This window comes from Nymphaea colorata, chromosome 11 (genome assembly GCF_008831285.2).
Source record: "Nymphaea colorata isolate Beijing-Zhang1983 chromosome 11, ASM883128v2, whole genome shotgun sequence".
NCBI lineage: Eukaryota > Viridiplantae > Streptophyta > Magnoliopsida > Nymphaeales > Nymphaeaceae > Nymphaea > Nymphaea colorata.
This window is the reverse complement of record NC_045148.1, coordinates 18,925,641-18,952,864: the sequence shown is the minus strand read 5'-3', so window position 1 is coordinate 18,952,864 and position 27,224 is coordinate 18,925,641. Positions and strand designations below refer to the sequence as shown.

At 39.2% G+C, this 27,224-nt stretch overlaps 2 protein-coding genes across 3 annotated transcripts; one reads left to right on the top strand and one right to left on the bottom strand.

Annotated features, from left to right (window-relative positions):
- Nucleotides 1-186: 186 nt before the first annotated feature.
- Nucleotides 187-6,033, bottom strand: LOC116264670 (uncharacterized). Of its 2 annotated transcripts, none has more exons than XM_050080455.1 (11): nucleotides 5,754-6,033; nucleotides 5,568-5,615; nucleotides 5,288-5,467; nucleotides 5,118-5,184; nucleotides 4,431-4,495; nucleotides 3,261-3,339; nucleotides 2,329-2,393; nucleotides 2,086-2,165; nucleotides 1,371-1,440; nucleotides 885-962; nucleotides 187-691 (listed from the first exon to the last, which is right to left on the bottom strand). In XM_050080455.1, the coding sequence occupies exons 1-11, from the start codon at nucleotides 5,943-5,945 to the stop codon at nucleotides 620-622; spliced, it is 996 nt and encodes a 331-aa protein (XP_049936412.1). In that variant the 5' UTR covers nucleotides 5,946-6,033; the 3' UTR covers nucleotides 187-619. The 2 variants fall into 2 exon arrangements, with proteins under 2 accessions (XP_049936412.1, XP_031500874.1); XM_031645014.2 differs by having other exon boundaries at nucleotides 2,278-2,393; nucleotides 5,754-6,032.
- A 2,687-nt stretch (nucleotides 6,034-8,720) lies between these two features.
- On the top strand, nucleotides 8,721-24,490 carry LOC116264673 (uncharacterized). The gene is made up of 2 exons (XM_031645017.2): nucleotides 8,721-9,003; nucleotides 24,174-24,490. Exons 1-2 carry the CDS (start codon nucleotides 8,839-8,841, stop codon nucleotides 24,276-24,278), a joined length of 270 nt encoding a protein of 89 aa, XP_031500877.1. The 5' UTR covers nucleotides 8,721-8,838; the 3' UTR covers nucleotides 24,279-24,490.
- Nucleotides 24,491-27,224: the final 2,734 nt, after the last annotated feature.

Below are 27,224 nucleotides of genomic sequence, written 5' to 3'. Positions count from 1 at the left end.
CTTTCATGGATACGCTGGTGGACTCGAATATTCATGTTCCCTTCTTTTTCATGATGGTATAAACCATAGCATATGCATGTAATTTTCTTAGCCTACTCACAGATATATATATATTAGAGAGAAAGAGAGAGAGAGAGAGAGAAGGTTTTGCATTATCTCGAGGAAGAACTAATTTCAATTGAGAAGTTGATAGAAAGGTAACTCAATTAGAACGGATAAAATCTTGAACAAGTCCTTTGGTTCTGACAACCAAAGCGTTCTTAAAGGGCATATGCATGTATTCGAAGCGAGCCAACACCTTACACCCATCTAAGACAAGCCATACCACAATCTACTAAATACTTCACAAGTTGGCAGGTGCTGCAAGGTATACACATGATTTCTTCAGCCGTTCACAGAAAAGAAGCATTCTATGACATTGCTCCAACGCCGGTAACCCAAGTGTCTCCTGCAATGGGTAAAGGAAGAAATCAATCACGGAGACCTCGAGTTTTTTTTCCTGAAATGTCACGGCCTTATCCTGTTGATCCTCTCATTTTCCGGTTGCCCTTAGCTTCAGTTACGACGAGCTGCTAAAACAATGATCAACCATTTGGATAGTAGCATCAGTTCATGCACATTAATCTGCCACAGAAGTGACGGCTCGTTTGATTGGCTCTTGGAAGTACTGCAAAGATATAAATATGGCCTCCTGTACGTGAGAAGAAACCACATTCAGAACTTGGTTTCTTATATTACTGATCATTACAGAAATATTATTAAATGACTCCAAACCTCAATCCAAGAAACTTAATTCAATCAGGATCCAGAGACATACATATCACATGGACCTGCTCCAAGGTCACCTTAGTAATACAGAAGCATGCAGTAGATTTGAGTATTACCTCCGTCCGAATTGTTCTACTGCCCTGACCAGGGCAAGTGTTCAAGTAGGAATTGAAAACCTTGCGTACATTTTTTCCCTGCCAAAGGCCACAGCACATCAAGGAATAAAATGATGGCTCTAGTAATATCTGATTATTGTACCTCACTCAAAAGGTGTCAGTTTCTGGTACCGTTTGAACATATAAGATTATGAAAATGCTTTCATAGCATTTCTTTGAAGATGAAGAGGGATGAACCTACTAATGAGGTTCCAAGTAGTTGCTATAAATTAAAAATATCAATACAAAGGATAAAATGGACATCACTTTAGCAATGTGCTAAGAGGAAGGCAGAGGAGAAAAATTCCATGTAAAATTTAGAGCTGAAGGAGGCCAGAATGGAGAACCCATCCTAAAACAAACTGTTCATTAGGGAAATAACTTTTGGCTACATTTAATTTACCTTGAAAAGGGCTAGGGGGTAAAATGGGTAACGGAAGGGCTTACCTTTAAGCTAGTATCTTCCTCTATATTTTCTTCGAGGCCACCAAGCCCACCAAAAGCAATCAACAGATGCCTATGGCAACAAAACAATTGCTTGCTAATGAGTAACTTATTTTCTTTTTGCGTGTGAGTTTGTGCCTGTGGGTGGGTGGGACAGAAGGGAGAAAGAAAGGAGAAAAGTACATCAAAACCATATGAGATAACAAGTAGTCCAAAATGATATGACAAACCAGTTCATTTAGTTGAATGAAACGCTAGCACATCTACCTAACTGAAAAAACATCTTCTTTCAGTGTATTTATAGGATGTACATTGCACTTTACTGCTTGCTTCTAGCTAGTTTTTCTTTCTTATTTCTATAAAACATCAACTATCGTCCTATTTTTCATTTCTTCCTGTTGTCACTCTGAAAAACTTTGCCAACCACTTGAAAGAATTTATTGTCTAAACAAACTGTCCTGTTTTTATCCATGACAGCATTTCTTATATAAGTTATTATATTGGCAATAGTGTCCCTACCTCAATCTTGGGGGCTCAGAAGAAAGGCTAGCTATATGCTACAGTTACACTTGCAAGTTGAAAAAACAAAAAATGCAGGCTTCCAGTATTTCTTTGCCATAGCACTTTTTTCATCTGTTTATAAATGTTCCTGAACATTTTTTTCACTTCAAAGTTCCTTAGCCTAGAAACTCATGTTAGAATCCACATGTAAATATACCTGAAATTCGGAAAGCAGACTTCTGATGAACTGAGCACATCCCCATGCTCTGAAGTTCCAATTTTATAGTCATAACCATCCTGTGTAAGGTAAATTTTAATATGAAAATTAGATAAAAATCTCATACATTTTGAAGTGAAAATTTTACAAATATTTTATATGGGAGTGTCAGAAAAGAGTAGCAATTTTCACCTTGAAAGGGCACTCAGTGAATACACAACTAATGTTTGATGCATAACGAACCTTGTATCCCCAATACAATCCCAACTCTTCTCTGGGCTTGGAAGGGCTGGTAACTTCACGTATAACTAGAAATAATAATGTATGAAGCTAAGACAAAGAAGGGAATAACTGCATATGTAGAAGAACAGAACGAGAAGGAAGTTCAAGAAACCAGTCGACAAAATGTGACATATAATAGTTGTATGACAAAATACAAAAAAATTGGCAACATAAACATTCAACCATAGAGTGGTATAAAGTATAGATAGATTAAATTGTGACAAAAATAACTGCAATCTTGCAACCTAAGGCTTTGTATCAATGAACATTTCCCGACAAAAAAAATAAAAAAGTACCATGATTCTATATGGATTCAGTTGAGACTATGACAAGTTTATCTAACATTTCATGACACTAATCGTCTATTTGTGTTTTGTGTAATATTCCAGCTTTCAACTTAAACTTATTATTACTGTTCATGATCATAATGATCTAGAATTGTTGCTCAAGAATTAGCACTAAAGGTGATACACATGCTTCATCACTTTCAAGTTTGGGTATGCAAATAAATCATATGCATGCATATATATCCTAGATAGCTCCCATCTTACGGAACGAGATCTAACATGGTTCATTATTATTGGTTTACAATTGAATTTCCTAATCTTTTGGTCTCACTTTACTGAGCATAATTTTCTCTCCCATTTTTTATTCGTGTATTCTAAAACTCGACTATTGTTTCATAAAAAAGGAAGCATATTTACCACAAAGAGAGAGAGAGAGAGAGAGAGAGAGAGAGAGAGATGTTTATAGATGACCAGTAAGGGCACAAAATTTAGAGATTTACAACCAATGCTGTTAGCATAGAAAATACTTGTTTAGAATCACTAAAGCTAAAGAATTTAACATGCCCTTGTAGATTAAAAGCTGCACAAATTTGTAAAGTTAGTTACTTGATTCCAATTGCCGATTGGATCCCATAGCTACAGTGACACGTTGCCCAGGTTCAAGTGTTTGTTCAACCACAACCTCCTGGATATTGAAAATAAAGGGTCACAAGTATTAAAAAAGGCTTCATCTAGCATTTCCATACAACATTATCAACAGCAAAAACCAACTGGAAAGAGAGGTGATACAAGGAGATCAGTGCTAGATATTCAGAACATCCATTTAAATGTCATAAGTGCTAGATTTGAGCTTGAAAATTTGTAGCCTGTGTGACAGACCGTATCAGTGATGCTTGTTTTGAAGAAAACAATTCCTTGGAAACAGAAATTTTCACTTAAGTCAAGGCATGCATGTCCATGAGTACCAGCCTTGAATCTTGTCTTCATCTGATACCATTAGAGCTCATGTCACAGCCTTAACTCAACCTACACTATTAACAAAGGGCGAGCTTCAACTGCACCAAACTTAATCCCTACTACTGATAATGAAAAGATATTTAAACCTAGAATCAGTTTGAGAGAAAACAAAAAATTCAGAGATTATGGCAGCACATTTTGACTAAACATTGTGAATGGGACACACATGTTGATAAGTTGATATCAGTTATCTGTTGTCCCAACAGTTGTTGAATTCAATAGCTTTCCACATGCATCTGCTATTCCATATGTGTAGTTTCCATTAGATTCCCACTTTCAGGAGGCATGTGAACTGCAAATCCTGAGCAGAGATCAAGAGGACATGTTGACAATTTTTTAGGATGGTGAAGAAGACCCATGACCAATTTAAAGTCTCTGTTCTGAAAATGAAATGCAAATGTAGTGTACTTACTACTTAGTCTGACTAGGATGGATCTCAAAAATTAGATAGTTCATACTGCCCTCCAGAGTCCAAATAACTTGTTAACCACTCATTTGAGAACCAAGCACATGACAACGGACAACCATTAACAAATGCTATTGTGTACATCATCGGTAAGTATTACTTATTTAGCCTTCATAAGATTAAGCTTTATTGTATTCAAAGTCCACTGTTGAAACAGAAAAGAGTTGCTCCAGATGCCATATGCCAATGGAACCAAGTCCTTCAAATAACAAGTGTAAATGCAACACAAAAGCAGATGCACAGGCTCATGTACCGACCCACAAATACATCTGAACAAGAAACAAAACCAAAACCTTATTCAACCCGACATCAACCAGAGTCCCTGGAGAACCTGATGGCTTGCCCTTCAAAGTCACACCTGTTTGACACCAAAAGGAAGAGGAAAAATAAACAGCAAATCCCAGAACCTTCAGTGCTCCAAATTCATATGAAGAATCACGCTTAGAAATTGCATAACTTGCAAGAACAGAGCACATGGAAGACAGGCATTAACTTTTAATTTTTCAAAACTCTTTTTCCTTTAATGGAAAGAGTGCCATTTCAACATCGATCCACATAACAAGATGCAACAGGTATAACAGAGAAGTTACTCAATATGACTACCAAAATCTTATTACCCATAAGAAAACTAGAAAAGTTCAAAAAGAAACGGAAAGATCATCCTTATAAGCATTTAAATGAATCCTCTGTGCCAAAGTGTATCAATATGTGCCACGACCTGCAATGCCTACACTGCCTTGTAGCTAATAAACATCAACGTGATGGTTTTAGCTGATGATGAAAAAATGCTTTCTCCTGTAAGATTCTAAAACATTGCAGGAGATTAATTTGTCTTGTAGCACAACAAAACCAGGATAAACAAAAGTTCAAACTCGATGAATCCAGTTAACTTCGTTACATTCACAAGTTTTCCTACCAGATGAGCAGAAACTTCATCATAAACCTTAAGAAATCTAAAAACGGTAACTACGATCACCTGCCTTCACGATAAGGCAACCATTCATGCTTGCGAACATGGTGAGGTGCATCAAGAGGAGGTAACAGGCCCTGCCAACAAAGAAATTGCGTATATAATCCGTATCCCATTGCCACCTAGGCCAAACAAGACGAAGAAAAGTTTCCACATTCGAAGAAGAAGAGGGATACACACCACGAATCTTAAACTGTTGTGTTTGGGGAAGAGGCACCGTCGCAGATACTGGGGTGTCTCCAGATATTGCAGTATTCTTACGAGAAAGGGCGCCCCTCCTTCGTAATCTGTAGAACCATCTAGCACCGTCTTCACACATGATTCGTCCGAAGACGAAGCTTTGTCGTCAAAAACTACCACCTGTTCCATCCAAACCCGCATAAGCACGTTTTCACCTACAGTAAATCGAGGAACGTGGACGACAACATCAAATAGAACCAGAGAGAGAGAGAGTGGGAACCTCATCGATTCTGAAGATGGTGGCCGCCCTGGCAATCTGGCCAGCTAACTGAGGAAGGCAAACAGCGCACTCAGGACAAATAACATGTAAGAGAAACCGGGGGAGAAAAAGCAAGAAGATAGCTTCCCTTTCTCTGATTTTAGGTGCAAAAAGGAGAAAGCGGAGAGCAGCTGAATGCGTACATACCCTCGTCGCCAACTCCAGCGACTGAGCGTTGTCGATGATGGAACCACAAACAGCAATGCTGACCGTGGGGAGATGAAAGGAAGTGCCCTCTTCCGGGGCCGTTCTCTCTTTCTTCATCTTCTTCGCTTTCTTCCTTCTCTTGTGTTCGCCCTCTTCCTCTTGGTGGTGGCCGTCGTCGATTTCGACTTTCATCTTCGCCGTTCGCGCCCGCCGCCCTCTTCACTGCCCTCTCTTCCGCCCGCCTGTTCTTGTCATGGTTCCATTTTAAACAATAAGTACCGGTAATAAGATTGAGGCGAGTCCTATATTTACAAATTTGTTTACTGAATAGCATTTGCTCGTCGAGTACAAACGAAATCTAAGAACACATCCAACTTTGTTTGCTCAAGAAACTGACCAGGATTATCAAAATAGGAACTGAGATCTATGAACTACTTATACTTCCAAGCCCTTAAACACTATCATTTTGAAGTCCTCGAACTTGAAATGTTACAGCTTAAGTTTCAAAGCAAAGTTGGAGCCCTCATGCTAGTAGGAGCATCATCTACTTAAGGAGAACTATTTCTGAGTTTGTGCATCCCATCACTTTGCGCATGAGCCTTGTTAATGTTTGATGAATGATTTCAAGTTTACTGGATGTCTAAAGAAACACGTCTACGTGGGGAGAAGAATCTAACTAGGCCTGGCCACTAGGCTGGACTACCGATGGGCAATGGATCTGCAATACCTAGCCTGACACAAGCTTGGGCGTCACGGGTTTCAATCTGTCAAGCTCGGCACGGCTCGACAAAATAACGGGCTGGGCTCGAGTAGCAGAACCCGGTTGACCTATTAGGTCGAATCAACTTTGAGTCTCAACACGACAACAGCTCGTCATTAGTTCACTTGGTAAATTTTTTTAGAAAAAATTATCATGGTAAATTTACCACGTTAAATTCTTCCTGTATATCAAATGGGCCATAGAGAAAATGGGCCATAGAGAAAGGAATGTTTCACCACCGCCGACTCCTCCACCTTAATTTGTTTGTCGTCGGCCCGTCGTAGCCGTCACCACTTGTCGCGGTCAGAGTCCAGTCTGCTTGCCATCGCCACTCACTGGTGCAGCCTCCTGCCCTCTCCCGATTCCCCTGCCTTATTCCCATTCCTGATTGTCTATGGTTACTGCCACCGTTGCCACTCGCCGGTGCTGTTGCCGTTGCCCCTCATGGCTGCCTCCTTGTCAGACGCCGGTCATCCTACTCCTGTGGCTGGACTCCTTCGTGGCTGTCGCATGCTTTCCGAATGCTGCCCTTTCGGGCTGCTCTCCTAGTCCTAACCTCCTTTTTGGATGCATAATTATGCCAGCTCGGCCCCTCCTAGTCCTAACCTCCTTTTTGAATGCATAATTATGCCAGTTCGGCCCCGCAAGACTCAACCTACTTAACTAGTTACAATGGGATCAGGCTGGGCTGGGCCTTGGGCTGCATGATGTTGGCCTGGTACCCAGCCTGACCTGGTAAGTGCTCAGGTCCAAGCCATGCATACTTGTATCGGGTTTGGTCGGCTCGACCTGATGCCCAGACCTAAATCTAAGTCCTCAAGAATGAAGTAAATGCTCAATAATTTTAAATTTTTTATGCATAGAAAGTGTTCTTAAAGGTTGTCTGGTAATAATAACACAGTTGTTACTATCATATGATTCACCTGGAAGAATGGTAACTCTAACACTTTGTTACCATTCTATGATTCACCTCAGGTAATGGGCAGATTTTTAAAATTTTGGGCACATAGTGTTCCATGAATTTACGTTAATGTTTATAACAAATTCATAAACAGCATGGGAGCTCAACGCAAATTACAAAGTTTGGAATTTGACCAACTTTTTTAACATCTTTAGGGTCGTTCTACCACATACTTTCCATTTTTCTTAAGGTTCTTGTTAAGGATAAAGAACATACTGATAAAGATTTTAGCAGAACCGCTAAGGAATCTGGCATTTTAAAGAGGTGGGAGTAATTGTTTGGGCCTCGTACGACTGATTTTGAACAAATATGATATACTTATTCAGATTGGTGCTCTACTGTCATTTATCTTCGCCTTTTTTTTTAAAAAATGTAGTTGTGAATCAAAGTTAGATATTAGATGGATTTGGATTCACTGACTGAATGGAAAACCCCAAGAAATTTGAATTGAAGTGTGACAGACAAGTAAAATATTTAGAATTAGAATTCTATATACAAACAAATAGTATTCAAAGGGGAATAGATCATAACATCATTAAGAGGTTTATATTGATTAAGTTGAAAAGAAAAACGAACTTATAAACATCGGGGACTTACTAATGCTAAAATTGAGGCTCAAGGGCACGTTTGGATCAAGTCATTACTATGAACTATTTGCGTAGCCGTTTACGATGCAAGTCCGTCGGGAAAGGGTCTTTGTGCCTCTATTAATGACCGATAGCCTACTTGGCTGGAGGCATAGCTAGTTAGTATGGATGTCTAAATTTCAAACGAAATGAAATAACTAAAAAAAAATCGTGTTTAGATAGAGGAAAAAATGAGAGGAAAAAGACGCCGATAAATGTTTTATCCCTCCCATTAACCAATCATTAAGCCTTTTATTTAGGTACTTTAAATCATTCATTGAAGTTATATTTGTCACTAAAAATGTTTTTTTATGGCGCAATAAACTACGTTAATTTATTGTTTATAAGAAAAATGTCTTTCACCTTTTTCCTCTTCTTTTAATTTAGAATTATTTTGGAATGAGCACGAACATTTCTCAATTAAGCAGTCACCATTTACAGTTTTAAAAAATAATGTATATGAAAATTAAATTAATTTTTTTTGCCGATCTATCATTCCAACCAATTATGTTAATCTCCTTCAAATAAAACACTAAATGTGTGTAAAATACGAATTTACATTGAAAACGCCAATTTCTTCGGCCTTGGGGACAGTTCAAGGGAAAGGTCCATAGTCCATACCCGTTTGCTTTCTTTATCCCCCTTCATCTACCGCCACCGCCGGCAGGTTCAGGAAGGTGCGTTGCTTCCATCAGCCAGAGCGCGGTAAGCGTCTGAAACAGTGGGAAGCTAACGCCAATGGCGGAGGAGACGGAAGAGAGAAATGGGCAAGAGATAGTTGGAAGGGAGGGGCCTCCTGTCGTCACCATTCCTGGTGCTGGTCGTGCTGGCAACTTCCCGCCTCCTCTCAAGTTGGAAACCGAGGAGTCAGCTGAAGGAGTGAATCCCAGCAACATGTGGCAGGTCTTTAAGTCTCTTCCATCCATGACTGTCGTGTCTCTCGTTTTTTATCTTCATGGTGTTATTTGCATAATGTTCTGCTTGCTTGTGAGCGGTGAATTTCACGAGGTAAATTGAAGAGGATTGATATGATTTACGGGCTAAGGAGGAGCTTCCACCATCCCTGTAACATTGGGTGGCTGGACCATAGTTGCTGGAGACTGAAGTTCTTGGAAATGACTTCTTGGGAGAGTCTGCTTTTGTGTTTTTGGTTTCTCATTTGATTGCATCACCGGCAGTTTTATTCCTCTATTTGAATCCTTAGATGATCGTTACTGTCGTCTTCATTTTGTCATCCTTTCTCACTTTGAAGGGTGCTCATCAAGTTATTCAAGAACAAGTTATTGAATCTTCTTTTTTTTGTTAAATTTGGGGTTCAACCAACAATTTTTATAAGAGTAAGGTCGCTCATGATCAATTTATTTAGATACTCATTGGTGGCTTAGGTCTTATGGTTCAATGTTGATTGAATGCCTAATTGATACTGTTAAAATATAAATCCTTCACCAAAGAGGAGTCTCTTAGGATTCCACCTCCTTGTAGAATGTGTTAAGATATTTAATGTCCTTGTAATATGTGAAATCTTCTAGGATTCTATGTTGTAGTTAATATCCTTGTAATATGTGAAGTCTCTTAGGTTTCTATGATGTAATTAATGTCCTTGGAGCTTGTGAAATCTCCTAGGATTCTACGATTGAAGACTCTTAGAATTATAGAAATGAGATTATAAATAGAGGCCGTGCAAACCATTTTGGCTACGGCTTCTTCTCCTCAGCTTCTTCTTGTTTTCACTCACTCTCTCTCTCTCTCTCTATCTTCCTGCGTGAGTACTGTTTTCTGGTTACAGATATTGGTGCTACATTTTTATCATGGTATCAGAGCGCCAGGTTACGTTATCTCTACCAAACGAAATGCCCAAATAAGTCTGATCTGGTTAGAATTCTTTTCTCATCTTGTCTCTATCCTGAATTTACTTTTCTCTTGCGTAATTCTTGTTCCTTTTTCTTCTTGCTTACCTAAGGACACATCTTGTTATATCGTGTCTTCTTTTCCTCTCATCTTCTACCTATATACCCTTCCTTTCTGCAGTCATGGAAAACCTTTCGCATTCTGGCATGTCCTCAAGTTTTCTTCCTCACCTTATTACCGAAAAACTCAACCATGAGAATTATCTGATCTGAAAAAGGCAAATCATGCCTTTCATAAGAAGTCAAGGCCTCTTTGGACATCTCGATGATTCAACAAAGGCTCCACCAATATCTGTTTTGCAGGAAATAAAAAATGAGGCAGGAGAAGTTATTGTTGTTCATGAAGACAACAACCTTGAACATGTTGTGTGGATGAGATGTGACTAAAGTTTGGTTGCGTATATTTTGTCCACTTTATCTCAACAAGTGTTACTTTCAGTTTCTGATGATTGTACTGCAGAAGAATTATGAAAAACCCTTGCTGATACTGATACGATGAGAGAGATAGAGCCAAAAAGTATATTCACTTACGTAACCCTAATCTCTTTTAAAAGAGATTAGGGCTGGCTGTAAACATTTTACAAAAAAGGTCCAATAACAATATGAAAATATTTAAAGAGCACCTCTCTAACTTTCTAATATTTCAATAAAACTCTTTTAACACTCTCCCTCAAGCTGCAGTATATATATTAATCATGCTCAGCTTGTTACAACATCTCAAGAAATCGCCTATAGGAAGAGCCTTGGTAAGGATATCAGCTGCTTGATCTTCTAAGGAGACATGAATAGTGCTAACAATTCCTTCTTGAACTAAGTCTCGAATATAGTGACAATCCACTTCAATGTGTTTAGTTCTCTCATGGAAGACAGGATTGTTAGCAATATACGTAGCTGCCTTGTTGTCACAATACATCTTCATTGGGAGATTCACTGAAACACCTAACTCTAAAAGTAGTGATCTAACCCACGACATTTCAGCTGCAGTTTGAGCCATAACCTTATATTCCGACTCAGCACTAGAACGAGCTACCACATTCTGCTTTTTGCTCCTCCAGGAAATAAGATTACCCCCCACAAAAACACAAAAACCTGTAGTAGACTTTTTGTCATCTATAGACCCTGCATAATCAGCATCACTATATGCTTCGATGTCAATACATTCTCCCTTTTTGAACCATAACCCCTTTCCCGGGACTGATTTCAAGTATCTAACAATCATTAGAGCAGCATCCCAGTGAACCTTCCGGGGTTTTTCCATGAACTGACTTAACTTATTCACAGCAAAGCTAATGTCGAGACGAGTGACAGTCAAATATAGCAGTTTCCCTATCAGGGATCGGTAGGATCTAGAGTCAAATGGCTCTGAGTCATCATCATGTATATGAATGCAGGGATTCATGGGAAGTGTGGCAGGCTTAGCCCCCAATAGTCCTGTTTCCTGCAAAAGATCAAGAACATATTTCCTTTGAGACACTACAACTCCTTTATTACTACGAGCCACCTCAATACCAAGAAAATAACGGAGTTGTCCAAGGTCTTTAGTAACAAAGTGTTGCTGTAAAAACTCCTTTGTGTGAGCTATCTCTTGATCATTTTCCCCAGTAAGAACAATATCATCCACGTAGACAATCAATATCACCATCCCTGATGAGCCTCGCTTGATAAACAATGAGTGATCAAGCTGGGATCTGCAAAATCCACATTTAGATAACACCTCAGTAAGCTTTTGGAACCATGCACGAGGACTCTGCTTAAGTCCATAAATAGCCCTCTTTAATTTGCATACCTTGGAACACTCCCCCCGTCGCTCAAAACCAGGTGGTTGCTGCATATAGACGGTTTCAGAAAGGTCTCCATACAAAAATGCATTTTTCACATCCAGCTGGAAGAGAGGCCACTCTCGCTGGACAGCAAGAGATATAATCAATCGAATGGTACCTAACCGAGCCACAGGCGAAAAAGTCTCAAAGAAATCAACACCGTAAGTCTGAGTATACCCTTTTGCGACAAGACGTGCCTTGAACCTTTCAACTGAACCATCAGAATGATACTTGATGGTGAATACCCATCTTGATCCAACTACATCACAGTGCGTCGGGGGATCTACCAAATCCCAAGTCTCCCGAGAAATAAGAGCATCCATTTCCTCCTGCATGGCTTGTCGCCAACGTGGATCTAACAGGGCTTGATGGTGAGAAGACGGGATAACATGATTAGATAGAGCTTGATCAAACTGCACCAAACTTGTACTCAAACAATCAATAGAGACAAAATTAGAAATAGGATGTAGTGTACACTGTCGCTTGCCTTTGCGAATGGCAATAGGGAGATCTGCTGCAAAATGGTCATCATTGAAACCTGAGTCAGTCTTATCAGTGGAGCTTACCTCTTGAGATGATGTTAGTGGACAGTTGAGAGAGAGACCTAGACGACGAGTGTAAACCAACGGAAGATCAAAGAAACGTTCATGTGACCTAGGTTGAGATGGTGGAAATGACTCAAGTGACACTGGTGGAATAGGAAGAGGTACAGGTACATGCATCTCAGACAAAGATGGACTTGACGAGGCAAAATAAGGACGAGACTCAAAGAAGGTAACATCCGCACTGATAATGTCTTTCTTAATCAGGGGATCAAAGCATTTATATCCTTTTTGATTGGCTGAGTAGCCAATAAAGACACATTTGATGGCTTGGGCAGCAAGTTTATTTTTGTTTGAGCCTAGAATATGTGTAAAGCAAGTGCATCCAAATACTTTGGGAGGTAAGTGAAATAATGGACGCCCTGGATATAGAATTTGAATGGGAATACGTTCTTGGATGGAGGAAGAGGGTAATTTATTAATGAGGTAACATGCAGTAAGAATAACATCACCCCAAAAATAAGCAGGCATGTGAGAATGTAGCATAAGGGTGCGAGCCACATTTAAGAGTTGCCGATGTTTGCGTTCGGCTACACCATTTTGTTGGGACGTATGCGGACAAGTATATTGAGGGCGAATTCCATGATTGGCATAAAACTGAAGCAGAATAGAAGACTTGAATTCAAGAGCATTATCAGTGCAAATATTTTTAACAATGAGACCAAACTAAGTTTTTATTTCATTGACAAACTTTTGAAGAATACATATGACTTCAGATCTTTCCCTTAACAAGAAAACCCAACTGACTCTAGTAAAATCATCAACTAAAACAAGATAGTATCGGAAACATGACCAAAATGGAACTCGACTAGGACCCCATACGTCCACATGAATGAGATCAAACGGACTCTGACTAAACGGACTCTGACTAGAAGGAAAGCTGCTCCGTGTATGCTTGCCTAACTGACAAGCATCACATAAGAAGGACTCTGATGCAGGAATATCTGGAAACATGCGACGAAGTTTTGGTACTGACGGATGACCCAGTCTGAGATGCCATTGGAAAGGAGAAGGCTTTGAAGGGACTGCGGGACTGCAGATGCAGCAACATCAACTGGGATCGACAGAAAATAAAGTCCCTCACGTTCATGGCCGCAACCAATCATCTTCCCAGTTGGTAAGTCCTGAAAAGAACAGGAGTCAGGTTCAAAAATGACTTTACATTGTAAGTCGATAGCTAGCTGCTTAACAGATAACAAATTAACAGGAAACTGAGGAACATATAGCACATGTGTAATAGTGCCTAAATGTGGAAGGTAGATATCACCGCTGCCCAAAACAGGAGACAACTTGCCATCAGCCAGCCTAACATGTTGTGGTGTAGAAAATTTGACAAATGATGAAAAAATCTGTAGTTGATTACAACAATGTCTAGAAGCGCCAGAATCTATCATCCATGTCATACCTGGATCATCAGTAGGAGCACCAACAGAGAATGCTGAATCTATAACAGTAGCATTGGCAGATGTAGAGGTAGATGTAGAGGCAGACCTTTGAGCAAGAACACGATCATATTCATCCTTACTTAAGTTAAGAGAATATGACATAGATATAGAAGGATCAGTAGAAGACTCAACCATAGATATTGTTGCCTTTGAATGAGTTGCTTGGGATGAAGAAAGACCTTTGCTTGTGGCGAGTCTACCTCCCCCACGTCCAGAGGAAACGTTAGAACGGAGGTGAGGATGTTTGTCCCAACAACGATCCTCTAGATAACCAATTTTGCCACAATAAGAGCACTGAAATCTGCCACGTCCTACACCACGGCCTGTACCACGTCCCCTACTGCCACCAAAAGAACTGGGGACCCATCCTCATATCACAAGAGCAGAGACTGGTGTGTCTTGCGTATTCTGAGAAAGAGTGACTGCAAGACGACTCAGCCTATTATACGTGTCTGCTAGATCTGGAAGATCACTGCCTGTGAGAATTTGAGACTTTGCCACAGAGTATTCTGGAGATAAGCCAGATAGAAACTTCGCTACCATACCAGTTTCAAAATGTGATGCATAACAATGTTGGCAAGGTGGACGAAGAGCCTTTAACCGTTCATATGCAGCAGTCAAAGTAGCAAAATACTGAGATAAATCCTGATCCCCTTGTCGTATGTTGCATAGTTCTTCTTCCAATTGCAGGATTTTAATTACATTAGTAGCATGCGAATATGTCTTCCTCAAGAAAGACCACATATCCTTGGCCTTGGTGTAATATGCAATAGTTGCGGCTATATGAGACTCCACAGTATTCATAATCCAAGACATAACAATATAATTATCTTCATCCCACGCAGCATATATCCCCTTTTTCTCAGTAGGTTCATCCTCCTCAAGAACATATTTTTTTTTATGCCCAGCCACAGACATCATGAACACCCTAGACCATATTTCATAGTTTGAACCATTCAATTTTATCGTGGTTCCATAAGAGAATGAATTTCCAGCCATCTTGTATTCAATAGAACTTTCTGATTTACTGTTTTGAGCCATAATAAATCAAGAGGACCCAGCTGGCTACTAATATTAGAGGTATATCAAAATCACTGCAATGCAGGAGAATCTAAAAATTCTTAAGCTCCAATATCAAATCAGAAGTTCAATAAAGCAGGCAGCAACCCAGGCATAAACTCTGAATATTTCCAGCAGACACAAGCAGCAATATTGACTGAAATTTAGGCAGTAAAACAGGAAAGAAACACAACAGACACTCAAATAATAGTTGCAGCCGATGAAGACAACACAGGCAGGAAATCTTCAAGAGACAGTAAATATTAACTTCAACAATATCTGCCAAAGACAGCAACTACTTCCACCATCAACAAATGGCTGCTGCTATTCTTAAATACAGCCACACCACATAAGACTGGTTGTCCACGACATATGGCAAGAATCTCAACATAATCACATGTTAGATTTCATACTTACGATCAGCAGCAGTCCACAACTCATTAAACTTTAACTTTCAGACTTCATATCCACAATCTATAGGACAAACTTAACATCCACGATCTATAGGATATTTTGCTCCCCACGGTCAACACAAAATCTGATCACAGCAGCCATATCATCCACAAGATTGATAAACAAGGATCTGATCACGCCTTCCACATAGGCGTGATCAGGTCCTTCCCCACGCAGCCCTCTCAACCTCTATTCTCTTACCGTCTCCTTATTGGGTGGTAAGAAAGAATAGAGGTGGGAGATGAAAAAGAGGGAGAAAGGAAGAGATCACCGGAGGGAGAGGTCGCCGGAGAGCCGCCGGAGAGAGGTGTCGCCGGAGGAAGAGGTCGCCGGAAGAGCTCACTTGGCTGGCTCTGATACCATGATACGATGAGAGAGATAGAGCCAAAAAGTATATTCACTTACGTAACCCTAATCTCTTTTAAAAGAGATTAGGGCTGGCTGTAAACATTTTACAAAAAAGGTCCAATAACAATATGAAAATATTTAAAGAGCACCTCTCTAACTTTCTAATATTTCAATAAAACTCTTTTAACATATACCTTTTCCCAAATATCAGAAGCTCGAATTATGTACTTAAAGAAAGAATTTCAGAATTTGAGCAAAAGTTCAACGTTTATCATGGATTATTTGGGGCGTATTAAGGCCGTCGCAGACCAACTTACTGCCTCAGGGAATAACATTTCTGATAAAGAAAAGGTGCAGCAAACCTTGAATGGACTTGGGCATGATTATCATGCTTTTATTACAGCTCTTGAGGTCCTTCCTGTTCTGCCATCCTTCAACGAACTACAAGGTAAACTTCTCTAACACGAAATGAATATAAAAAGAGTCATTGAAAGGATTGATCAAGGGAACTCCCAAAATGTGTTGGCTATGAATGTAAAGTTTAGTAAGAGCTATGGGAACTCCAACCATGGTGGTCGTGACATTCTACCAACACCACATAACCAAGGTATGTCTCCTTTGGATACTTCAAGAAAAATACCAATTTGTTTTCAGTGCAACAAGAAGGGGCACATGAAGGCACAGTGCTGGTTTAATCCTCAAAATAAAAACAAAGGGGTAAGACATGATTATAAACAAGGAGGACAAAGTTTTAAATCCACCGCTGAAGATATGCAACAACTATTGATGACCGCTTTCTCAAAGATGACTATAAAGCAAAATGAGCAGGGAGAATGGTTCTTGGATTCAGGTGCAGCTACCCATGTGACAGGAAATGCAGGTAATGACTAACTTATCCCCTCATTACGGTAGAAGTTGCATTATAACAGGTGATGGAAAATCTCATCCCATTACACATATTGGAAATGCACATATTCCATTGTCATCCTCATCTCTATCACTGTTTAATGTTGTTCTTGCTCCCAATATCAAAAAGAACATCATATCCATTTCTAAACTCATTGATGATACAAGCTCTTCTGTTGAATTCACACATTCTTCTGTCTATGTCAAGGACCTCCAAACGAAGAAAATGTTCGCTAGAGGGGAGCGTCAAGGGAATATGTACGTCCTCAAGGAATGTCTACCCAATGATTCATCCACTTTTGATATAGGATTGAAGACATTTTCTCTTTCTCATAATGCGTCATCAGTGTCAAGTTCTTGCCATTTTCAATTAAAAGTAAGAGGCCCTAACCAATTTTTGGAGTCTGATCTGTGGCATAGTCGGCTAGGACACTGTGGTTGACATTTCATTGAAAAACTTTCACAAATAGTCTCATTTCAAGGTCAAGCTTACCTCTTACTTCAAGTGTCAAAAAATGTTCAAGTTGTGGACTTTGTAAGAGTCATGTTTTACCTTTTCATAATATAAATCAAAGGGCTTTCAAACCTTTTGAAACTATTTTTTCTGATGTATGGGGGCCAGCCCCTATTGATTCAATGTCTGGATCAAGATATTATGTCTTATTCATTGACTCTTACACACGTTTCACCTGGATTTACTTCATGAAACACAAATAAGAAATACCTCACATATTTTGAAACTTTTATGCCATGATTCAAACCAAATTTTCATCCAATGTGGTGCATTTTCAATGTGATGGAGGGGGAGAATATTCCTCGCTTGATTTTATTGAATTTCTACGTGAAAAAGGGATAACTAGACAAATCTCCTGCCCTTACACACCACAACAAAATGGTGTAGTTGAGCGGAAACATCGATATATAGTTGAAAGCGCCATGAGCATGATGCATGATACTGATATGCCTATTTCCTTGTGGACTGAAGTCTTCCATACTGCTGTATACATAATAAATTGTTTGCCTATGACACTCTTGCTGTCTAAATCGTCATATTTTACACTCTTAGGCAAACAACCTGATTACAAGAACCTGAAAGTTTTTTGTTGTGTATGCTATGTTCACGTTGATGCTGCTTGAGGAACAAGTTTCAAGACAAAGCTATTCAATGTAGATTCGTTGGATATGTTGATGAATATAAAGGTTTTCGATGCTATGATCCAACAACTAAACGTATCAAAACTTCAAGAAATGTTATTTTTGATGAACATAGTTTTGATGATACAAATAAAATGCCTATGACCATTGAATCTTATGATCCTTGGACCAGTACACAGTTATTCAATGCAGATCCTGTTATAGAAAATGATGTGCCTCAAAATGAAGATCCAGAGAGAGCAATACAACCGTCTGATATGGCTCAACGTGAAAATCAAGAAGATCCAACACAATCATCAAGTCATCACGAAAGCAATAATGAAGAACAGAGCAACGATTCACATCGGTATTCGGGTCTTATCTACAGTCGACGACTAAGGGACAAAGATGCTCACAGTGAAGAAGACAACATGCCCCACCTTAGAAGATCCCAACACATTCGTCATCCCATTCACAGGTGGGTTAGCTATGATTCTCTATCACTTGATTTTCAGTTATTCGTGGCAAAAGTTGGCAAGGAGGAAGAACCTACTTCATTTGATCAAGCGTCAGAATCACATAATTGGAGAAAGGCTATGAAAGAAGAAATGAATGCCTTGCATGAATGTGGAACATGAGAGATCGTTCCGAGGCCACACGAAAAGAACATAGTGGGCTCCAAATGGGTATACAAAATTAATACAAACCTGAGGGCAGCATAGAAAGACACAAAGCAAGGTTAGTAGCAAAAGGGTTTACACAACAATATGGAGAAGATTATGATGAGACATTTAGCCCTGTGATCAAAATGAGAACAATTCGCGTGATTATATCATTGGCAGTTGAATATGGATGGAGACTACATCAAATGGACGTGAAGAATGCTTTTCTTCATGGTGATTTAAGGGAGGAAGTATATATGGAACAACCTCTAGGATACACGAAAGGAGACTCTCATGCATGGGTTTGCAAACTAAGAAAATCTAATTATGAACTTAAACAAGCCTCACGTTCGTGGTTTGACAGTTTCTCCTGCAAGATTCAAGAATGTGGTTTTCGAAGATGTCCTCTAGATCACTCTCTTTTTATTTATCGAAAGGAAAACATATTTACTTTACTTCTTATATATGTTGATGAAATTGTTATCATAGGCAATTTAGAAAAACACATAGAAAGAAGTTAAAGTTTTGATGATGCAAAATTTCACAATGAAAGAGCTTGGTGATTTACGATTCTTTCTTGGAGTGGAGATTGATAGGCACAATAATCGCCTCACATTGACACAACAGAAATACACGTTGGATCTGCTGAAAAAGTCAGGTAAAGTCAGGTATGTCTGATTGTAAGCCTGTTGGAACTCATAGTATTCTAAATCAAAGACTACGTGCTCAGGATGGGGAGTTATATGAAGATCCTACGCAATATCGAAGTATTGTTGGGGCACTTCAATATCTTACATTTACTAAACCAGATATTATATATGCTGTGAATCAAGTATCTCAATTTATGCATGCACCTAGAGATACTCACATGGATGCTGTCAAAAGAATATTAAGATATCTTAAAGGAACAATAGGAGATGACATAGTTTATGGTAAGAGTGAAAATATAACTACTGGACATCAACTTATGACATTCACAGATGCAGATTGGGCTGGAGATCCTGATCAAAGAAAGACTATTTTTGGTTTTTGTATTTTCATTGGACGTAATCGTGTGTCTTGGAGTTGTCGAAAGCAAAAGGCAGTAGCAAGATCCAGCACTGAAGCTGAATACAGATGCATGGCTGCAGGTACTGTTGAAGTTACATGGGTTAGACATTTGCTAGAAGACATTGGAGAAAAGATTAAAACGTCAATGTTAATGTGCGATAATCAAAACACTATTAACATTGCCTTTAGTCCCATACAACATGGTCGAACAAAGCACACTGAGATTGATCAACACTTTGTTAAACAAAAGGTGGAAGACAAGGAGATTCAACCTATTTATGTTCGTACAGATGAACAAGTTGCAGACTTATTTACAAAAGGATTAAACGATTCTGGTTTCTAAAAGGCAAGTTGTACATGGTGCAAAACCATGCACAACTTGAGGGAGGGTGTTAAAATATAAATCCTTCACCAGCACATTGAAGAGGAGTCTCTTAGGATTCCACCTCCTTGTACAATGTGTTAAGATATTTCATGTCCTTGTAATATATGAAGTCTCCTAAGATTCTATGTTATAGTTAATATCCTTGTAATATGTGAAGTCTCTTAGGTTTCTATGATGTAATTAATGTCCTTGGAGCTTGTGAAATCTCCTAGGATTCTACGATTGGAGACTCTTAGAATTCTGGAAATGGGATTATAAATAGAGGCCGTGCAAACCATTTTGGCTATAGCTTCTTCTCCTCAGCTTCTTCTTGTTTTCATTCTCTCTCTCTCTCTCTATCTTCCTGCGTGAGTACTGTTTTCTGGTTACAGATATTGGTGCTAGATTTCTATCAGATACGACTTGGATTATTTGTGGACTAGCTAGATGCATCATAGAATAAAATATACAAGAAATAAAATTAAATCTGGACAAATATTCCTAATCTAAAAATATTTTTGCCCCAATTTTGCTTACATGAACACCAGTAAAATCTGGAGGTTTCAGTGAAGTTGGTTTTATGGTTGGAAGTTGGAACCTAGGAGGCCAATCAAAACAAAAAGCATGAAATGTTGAAGGTGTCGAGTGCTGATGTTTGCAATGGGAGCTAGGAACAAGTAAAAAAATTCAAGCAGGTTGTTGTGGGGAATGGACTTTCAGGTTTTTGGATTAAATCTTTGGAGACGATGGACACCAGGAGACCATGGTGACTAATGACAAGCAAAAAGTGGCAGATATATAAGATATATAAGGCTGGTAATGCACGTAGTGGTATTCAAAATTTCAAATCTTGTGTCAAATAGGGGGAGTCACGGGCATACTATCAGGTTTAACACTACATTATGACTGGTGTAGGTTATCAACTATGATAAACTGAGCCAAGAGCAAGAGAAGCTTATGAATTGCAGCCGTCCATGACAATCTCTCATTGGCATTTGACCCATTGCCTTCTTAACTGATATATAAAGTTTAATTTTGCATTCAGGAAAGGCCATTAATACATTGTTTTCAATCATATAATCACATAACAGGTAGACCTGTTCGTCCTGGTGTTTGTGGACATGACTGCAGATTTTTCACTTGTTTTGATGGTTGTTTGTTCAATGCGAGCATCTGAATAACCTAGAAACTGCAATCATACTGTATACAACAGTAAATTGAGCCATTTGTTTAGCAAGCAGAGATCTCTGGATTCTTCTACACAAATCCTTTTGTTCATTGTTTTTTGATATCGATGTAATTTTGTCTGGGATGTAAAATAATGAAAATTAAATGAGAAAAGGGGCAGCTCAGCCATCGGAAGGGAATGATTCATCTTGTTCATATTATGAGATTGGAAGAATCTAATATGTCTAAGCAGTAGTGAAGCTACAGTGTGGCTGGTGCGGTCCAGTGCCCACTCTATCCCTTCAAAAATCCCATTGCAATTAAGCTAGACCTGGCTTCAGTCACTTGCGATGCGCACACCAGATAAGGGTCAACAACTCAAAGTACCCCTCAGCCAACAAATCCTGGTTCTGCCACTTGTCTAAGACGAGATTGTTTAGAAAGAACATGCAACAAGATGATCTAGAAAGGTTAAGTTCATGAAATAAGATATAGTTTGCACAGGATATGCTTCGGATATGTTATTACCATATGAGGATTAAAGAACACTGAACAAGGAAGGACATGTAGGTGAACTCATTAGTTCCACTACTTGGCTTAGATATCTCTTGGGGTTCTTTTAAGCTGCAGGCATCTTAGGAATAAATAAAGAAAAAGGGATGGAAGATGAGGAGATAATGAAAGGAAAGACAGAGAATTAGGATCTTCAATCCCTTGCCATTTTTTGACCCTTACAAGTTGTTTGATATTAATCCTTGTCAATTTGTTAAAGAATGGAAATGCCTGTAAGAACACAGGAAATACAAGTATGAACAAAGTTGAGTCAATCGCCTATCCTATATGGACACCTTAGCTGTATGTTTAGATTCTACATCCTTCTCAACACTAAAGACCCAAGGAAGCATAAAACTGATATTTGATGTTTACATCTGATGGAAGGGTGAAAGGAATCAATGTCCCAGGAACGTTGGATGTTTTGCATCATGCTGATCCAATGTCACCTATATCTTACATATCTAAAGGTGTGTAGTGTGAGACTGTGAGAACGTGTGTATATTTTCTGGATGGAGATCACTGCGGATCAGTGGAAACAAAAAGGGGCAAGTTGATGGTGGCAAAAAAGAAAGTAGAGGAGAGATAGACAAGGACAGAGAGAAGAAAACCATGCTCAAGAAGAACAAGTAGTTTGACAAAAAAGGGCAGATGCTTAGATGAAGCACCTACGGTTAGAAGGGAGAAAGAAGGCACAAACATGAAAAGATGGTTCTTTTGTCAAAGAAAAAAAAAATCTATATTACCTTAGTGATTTTCTCATCTTAATTCCACAACAATTATTTTTCCTGAAAGAACTGTATGAGTTGATTGAGCAACAAATATGGATGATAGGAGATTGACTGCCAATGGGGGCATGCAAGTAGTCCTTTTGGCAGCTCAAATGCATTCCTGTTGAGCCGTTTGTTCATCAGCAAAAAATGTATTCATGCTTAAACAGCATGACAATTTGCACTCATAAAAAGCTTCACACAACCAAAACCTGGAGAGTATAGAATCTTATTAGCAAGAGGAGGAGTTTCAATCCATGAATTAATAGGTAAGGTTAACTGATTCTCGAATACTTTCTAATTCTTGTCCCCTTCAAGTTCAAGAAGGTGAGTTGAGATTATTGACGTTGCCATGCGTCATCAGCTTAAACAAGTGTAGATTTTCGAGACTAGCTTTTTATCTATCAAAATCAAGCGAAAACTCTGTGCAGCTGACAAAGTTTACTATGAGAAGATGAAAGTGTTACTAGGAGTAAGGTCCTGAGCTGGTTAGTTGGTTCTGATCATTAGATAAATCTCAAAATCGTTATCAATTATGAAGTGCAGGAGTTAGAGAATGTGATGTTCATTTCACAACAATAATTTTCAGTTTATTTGGTTCGTTTCAAGGACATCACTACTGTGGTGTATACTTAAGTACTTGTTTCTGGTGTGCCACCAGGGATTGCTTTTTCCTGAACCTCACTTGGAATCACGTGGGTCAGGGAAGAATCTAACTGGTTTAGGAAGGAGGGCGTTGAAAGTGTCTGTTCTCATAAAACAGGGCTATAAAATTACGCTTTTGGATGTGGAATATTCAGAGGATGTTTATGTAGTGATTTAATTTTTTTAGTCTTTTAGCAGTGGTTGTGTTTTCTGCCACTTGCCACGTGTGGAAGAACCTATTCTCCTCATTCACCATAATCTGATCACGCAAGCTTACGTTCTGCACTTCTGCTTTGAGTGCATGTATCTCGATTGCTGGAGAGTGGGTATATTTGTTAATTTGTTGATTGGGCATGTCATGTTTCTTAGCATAATGAATCTCTGTGCTTTTTAATGGAGGATTGACATAAATAATTTCTTCTTACTTGGAAATTGCGGTAGCTTGTGATGGACTTTTCTGTAGGGTGTCTAGGTCTGTCCTCTATTCACGTTCAAGCATGTTGGTTGAACCAAGATGCAGGAATTTTAGTGTCGTGTTTCTTGCCTATTAAGTATTTCTTCGGAGGTGGGGAGAGAGAGAGAGAGAGAGAGAGAGAGAAAGTTTCAAGTTAGTTTGGGTGCTCCTGTTGCGTAAGAACCTTGATTGGGGGGAAGCACACCCTTATTATCCGGGGAATCACACCATGTCCTATTCACGTTCAAGCATGTTGGTTGAACCAAGATGCAGGAATTTTAGTGTTGTGTTTCTTGCCTATGGAGTATCTCTTCGGAGAGAGAGAGATAGTTTGGGTGCTCCTGTTGCATAAGAACCTTGATTGGGGGGATCAGATTGTACAGAAGGCACACCCTTATTGTCTAACTCTTGACGTCGTTCAGGCTACATCCTATTAACGTTCAAGCATCTTGGTTGAACCAAGGTGCAGGAATTTTAGTGTTGTATTTCTTGCCTATGGAGTTTCTCTTCGGGGGTTTGTGGGGAGAGAGAGAGAGGGAGAAAGAGAGTTTTGAAGTTAGCTTGGGTGCTCCTGTTGCATAAGAACCTTGATTGGGGGATCAGATTATACAGAAAGCACACCCTGATTATCCAACCGTTGGCCTCATTCAGGCTGCATGTCATGCACTCGGTGACCAAGCCAGGTGGAACACACTAAGTTCCATGTTTCTCAAACATCTTTTTTTTCTTGACTAGGTTTATGCCCTTGGGGGCTTCATGATTCTGAGGTGGATATGGGCCAGGTGGAGGGAGAGGAAGGACAAGGGAGGATCTGTTGGAGGAAATCCATCTGCTGACTAAGACTGCTGAAATTGTCTTTTCCTTTTTTCCTGAAGAAATGTTGTATGGCAGCCTCCTAGTTTACGAAGGTTTTAAGGACAATTTTTATAAAGCTAAAAAATGAGCAGTGGTGCCAACCAAGGGCTACAGCCGACCTTTGGGCCAATGAACCATGACAATACTTCTTGTGAAAAATGGCTTCCTTATAATTATTCTTATTTTCATGTTTGTCATACTACGACTTGCTGATATTGGTGCACAAGGTTAAAAATGGGCTTGCCTTGCTGAGAGACTCCCAAAAACTAGATTCTAGAGAGTTGGTCGGTGCCAATTATTGCAGAATCAGGTCCCAGTAAAAGCTTACGTCAAGCTTATGTAATATTTTAGCTTTCAATCAAATTCGACCAGTTAGACGACGCTATCTACCTGTTTCAGTGGATAAAAGTTGATGTTTTAATTAATGAACTTTAGATGTAAATTGTTTTTCTAATTACGAAATTCCGTATCCTTCATGAGACAGATTCTTAAAATGCAAGGATGGAGCAATCATGCCTGTGCAACTAAGTTTGATAAAAGTAAGTAACTATGGGACTTACGTAAGAACGTGTATGTGAACTTGTGGATGAAGCTTTCATGCGGACCCCAACCTTCTTTAGAGCTCGAAAACACCCTTTGCAAACTTTGCTTGCGCCATCCTTACCAGCCGTACCCGGTGCAACAGAACAGAGAGAGAGTCATTGTTATTATTAGCTTAATTATATGAGAAACTAACCGAGGTTACTACAAAAAATTGATTAAAGGCAAAAGTTTCCCAGTAGGGATTCGGAAGGTAGAAAATTTTGGCTGAAGGGCACTTACCCGTCTCAGTCGCACAGCAGGTTGGGAGGCACCGACCCAAGTCTGGTATGGGCACTGCATGTGGCTGGACTTGGGTTCAACTCGTCGTATAGAAGTTTTTTCACACCAACCAACACAGTAACACCGGTGATGTTGCGCTCTTTCGAGCAGTTTGACAATCATTTCAGTGACTCTCTCTAAATGGGTAAGTTAAAATTATTGCACGGAGACATCATCTCAGCAGTCGAACTAATGACTGTGTTCAAGTTGGTGAGAATAAGGAGTGGTTGAGTAGGAGAGGAAGGTGATGGCTTGTGGTTGGCAGTGGCTATTTCACAGTTAAGCAGTGGCGGAGCCACATATGAAGTGCCCTTCAATGTTTTGCACCAACATCTTGAAATATTTTCTCTGTACATCTTGAAATATTTGCTCTTTAAGTGCCACTCCAGAAAATCTGTCTGGTTCTGCCACTGACGGTAAAGGTTGCGAACAGATTGGCTCGGGACAGCTACACACATTAGATGGTCGTTCTGATTTGACAGGAAGCTTGCTGAGGTGTAAGAGTTGGGGAGTTGGCGGGGCAGGTGATCGACCCCCGTTCTGAAATCAGCTTTTATCCCCTTTGTGGTCTTTGATTTGGTGCACCTATCAACTGGATATTAGGAGCCGACCTGGTTCTGATCCTAATATAGTTGGTCTGGATCCGCTGCCATGATAATTAAATAAAAGGTACAATTAGATATTCAAGTTGGGCAAGATGGATATGGTCCTGGGAAATAGCTTTTTCTGTTTTACATCCAAGTGGTTTCATGCATCCTTGATTATTAATAAGGCATCTGTGTTTTCATGGCTAATTAAGAGATCTATGAGTCTCAAGCAGCTGCTAAATTAGTAATGAATTTAGCAGAGGACTAAGGAGCACATGCATAACTGAAATAGTTTTTGAACGACCCTAAGTTATGGAAATACAAACAAGACTCCCATAATAGCAGAAAGTTGGCACTTAGTTTTCTATAATGTCTATACACCTAAATAGTTTGTATATGCTTTACAATGTCAACTACCTTAATATCTATAGTTGCATCAATAATGAAAAGTAATGAACTTGCGAATGGTTCATCAACTTGATTTCTTGAAGAGCCAAATTAAACCGATGGAGATGCATTCTACTTATTATTCAGGAAGTTTGGTGTGTTTTTAAACAATATGAAAATCTTAATGCATTTTTTGTTATCCATAAAACGCTCGACTCGCGTTTAGATTTTCTTTAATCTTAAATAATCAGGTGGATCGTCGGTTTCTCCTCAAATAATCTAACCGTGGTTAACATCTTAAAAATTAAAAAATATATTTCCCCCATTTAGATTGCTCAATATGACTCGGACATCTGTAATCATGGGCATTAAGATAATTTCATAGACAAAAGAGACAATAATTTTTTATCAACATATCTCTGTCTTTTTTCTGAAAAGATATGGGCATGGCTCTGAACAAGAATATATATCTTAAATATTGGAAAGTGGGACCAGTAATTCTGATTTTATGCGGAAATGTGAAGACATTCATACACAAGCTACCTTTGCCCACAAGGGTTTCCATGACTTGGTAAACTTCTGTATCACCAGAACATCATAAGCTGAAACCTCTCTCTGTTAGAAGGTACATTCTGAGAGCAAAGAGACATAAAGAGAGTCTTTTAACTCCTACCAACCGAATGTCAGGCAATATATTCTCGTCTTAATGAAACTTTTTCTTGGTGCTGTTTAGTGTTGGTACTGAAGAACCAACAAACCATGCTCTTTATCAAATATCAAAGCTTTCATAAATATCAATCACAAAAAATCACGCTATATGGTCCTGCGGGATTTGGGCTAAATTAATATGTTTTTTAATAAAAGCAAACAAATGTAGTTCAAAATTTTCAAAAAGTGATTTGCCTGCCTTAAATTGTGGAATCGGTCGATGAGGGTTGACTGTAGGCCGGGACACTCTTTCATCCTAGTTTAACCAAATATATACAAATTTATTGTAATGTTATTATTTTTATCTTTTTACGAGTAGGGAGTTCATCTGTTTAGTGCACCACTGACATGTTGATATTTCTCTGTTAAAAGATCTGGGAGCTCCTCA

What these genes read in the sequence shown, in the direction of transcription:
- LOC116264670 (XM_031645014.2), bottom strand. Translation starts at nt 5,945, where the DNA reads ATGAAAGTCGAAATCGACGACGGCCACCACCAAGAGGAAGAGGGCGAA. An exon ending in CGCTGGAGTTGGCGACGAGG is followed by an intron (nt 5,616 to 5,753) that starts GTATGTACGCAT and finishes TGCCTTCCTCAG; the next exon opens with TTAGCTGGCCAGATTGCCAG. An exon ending in GTAGAACAATTCGGACGGAG is followed by an intron (nt 692 to 884) that starts GTAATACTCAAA and finishes TCTCACGTACAG; the next exon opens with GAGGCCATATTTATATCTTT.
- LOC116264673 (XM_031645017.2), top strand. Translation starts at nt 8,839, where the DNA reads ATGGCGGAGGAGACGGAAGAGAGAAATGGGCAAGAGATAGTTGGAAGG. An exon ending in ATCCCAGCAACATGTGGCAG is followed by an intron (nt 9,004 to 24,173) that starts GTCTTTAAGTCT and finishes TTTCTTGACTAG; the next exon opens with GTTTATGCCCTTGGGGGCTT.